The sequence below is a fragment of the Emiliania huxleyi genome, assembly GCF_000372725.1.
Source record: "Emiliania huxleyi CCMP1516 unplaced genomic scaffold EMIHUscaffold_6056, whole genome shotgun sequence".
NCBI lineage: Eukaryota > Haptophyta > Isochrysidales > Noelaerhabdaceae > Emiliania > Emiliania huxleyi.
The window spans coordinates 1-1,036 of record NW_005197461.1 but is presented as its reverse complement, the minus strand read 5'-3'; the positions used below and the strand labels follow the sequence as shown (position 1 = coordinate 1,036).

Sequence of the window (1,036 nt, the reverse complement as noted above, 5' to 3'; positions counted from 1 at the left end):
GTCTCCCGAGCGTTATGCGACGACCGGTATATGGTCGTTTCCCTCGTTGTTGGTGCCGCTTTCTTCGCTGCCGCCTTTCGTCTTCGCCGGCATCTCCCGGCTCCACCGGTTCCGAGAGTATCGACGGCCCGGCCGAGGTTTCCCCGGGCGAGGGCGGTGGCATAGGGTCGCGTCGCCGCCCCGCCCAGGGAGGTCGCGCCGGCTCTCCCTGGTCAACGAGCCGCGCCCGCATCCGCGGCCTCTCTATCGTTCTCGGCTCGCGCCGCCGGAAAGAATTTTTTCTGGTTGCTTGCTGCCGGCGCTTGGTTTCCGTCGCGGCGCTGTGCGTCGCCGTTCCCCGCACCGGATTGAGGGCGCCGCCGCGGGTATGGTCAACTCCTGCGGCGAGGATCCTGCGGCCGCAGGAGTTGGAGTCGACGGTGGCGGCAGCGGTTGCCCCGGCTCAAGCGCCACCGCCGTCAGCACTGCCGCAGCGCAGCAGCTCGCCGCGCAGGAGGACTTGCTTGAGCTACCTCCTGGCTCTCTGCGGACGCCGCGTGGCGCACCGGTCGAGTTTGCGAGGCTCAAGGACCTGAGGTGCGCGCCGCACCAAGCCGACAGCCCGCCTCTGCCAACCGCGAGAGGCCGCCAACCCTCCTCCGCGCCTCGGCCTCATCGCCTCGTGCCGTGCCGTGCTTCCATAGGGAGAAGGGGGCGGGCGAGTTCTCCAAGGTGTGCGAGGGGAGCCTCGATGTCGATGGCGCCGACTCGCGCCCTTTCCGCGCCACCGAGACGCTCTACCGGATCACCAGCGCCGTGTGTGAGTAGGGACGGGGTTGCGCCGAGTCGCCGTTAAGATGCTCAAGCCAAAGTACGAGGTGAGCGTGCTCCTGTGCACCCCCCCCCCCCCACCCCCCCGGCCACTACCGCCACCGCCAAAGCCCTCCCTCCGCTCGCCGCCCCACTCTCCCTCTCCCGCTCGCTCGCCGCTGCCCCCGCCCTCACCTCCGAGAACAAGTAGACGACACAACAGCGCGCTGGCCTCTGAAAATGCCGC

At 69.3% G+C, this 1,036-nt stretch overlaps 1 protein-coding gene across 1 annotated transcript; it reads left to right on the top strand.

Moving 5' to 3' along the window:
• Window positions 1-367: 367 nt before the first annotated feature.
• Window positions 368-807, top strand: EMIHUDRAFT_257337 (hypothetical protein; the record flags this gene model as incomplete). Its single annotated transcript, XM_005764085.1, has 2 exons — window positions 368-576; window positions 684-807. 2 exons carry the CDS (start codon window positions 368-370, stop codon window positions 805-807), a joined length of 333 nt encoding a protein of 110 aa, XP_005764142.1.
• Between the last annotated feature and the right edge of the window lie 229 nt (window positions 808-1,036).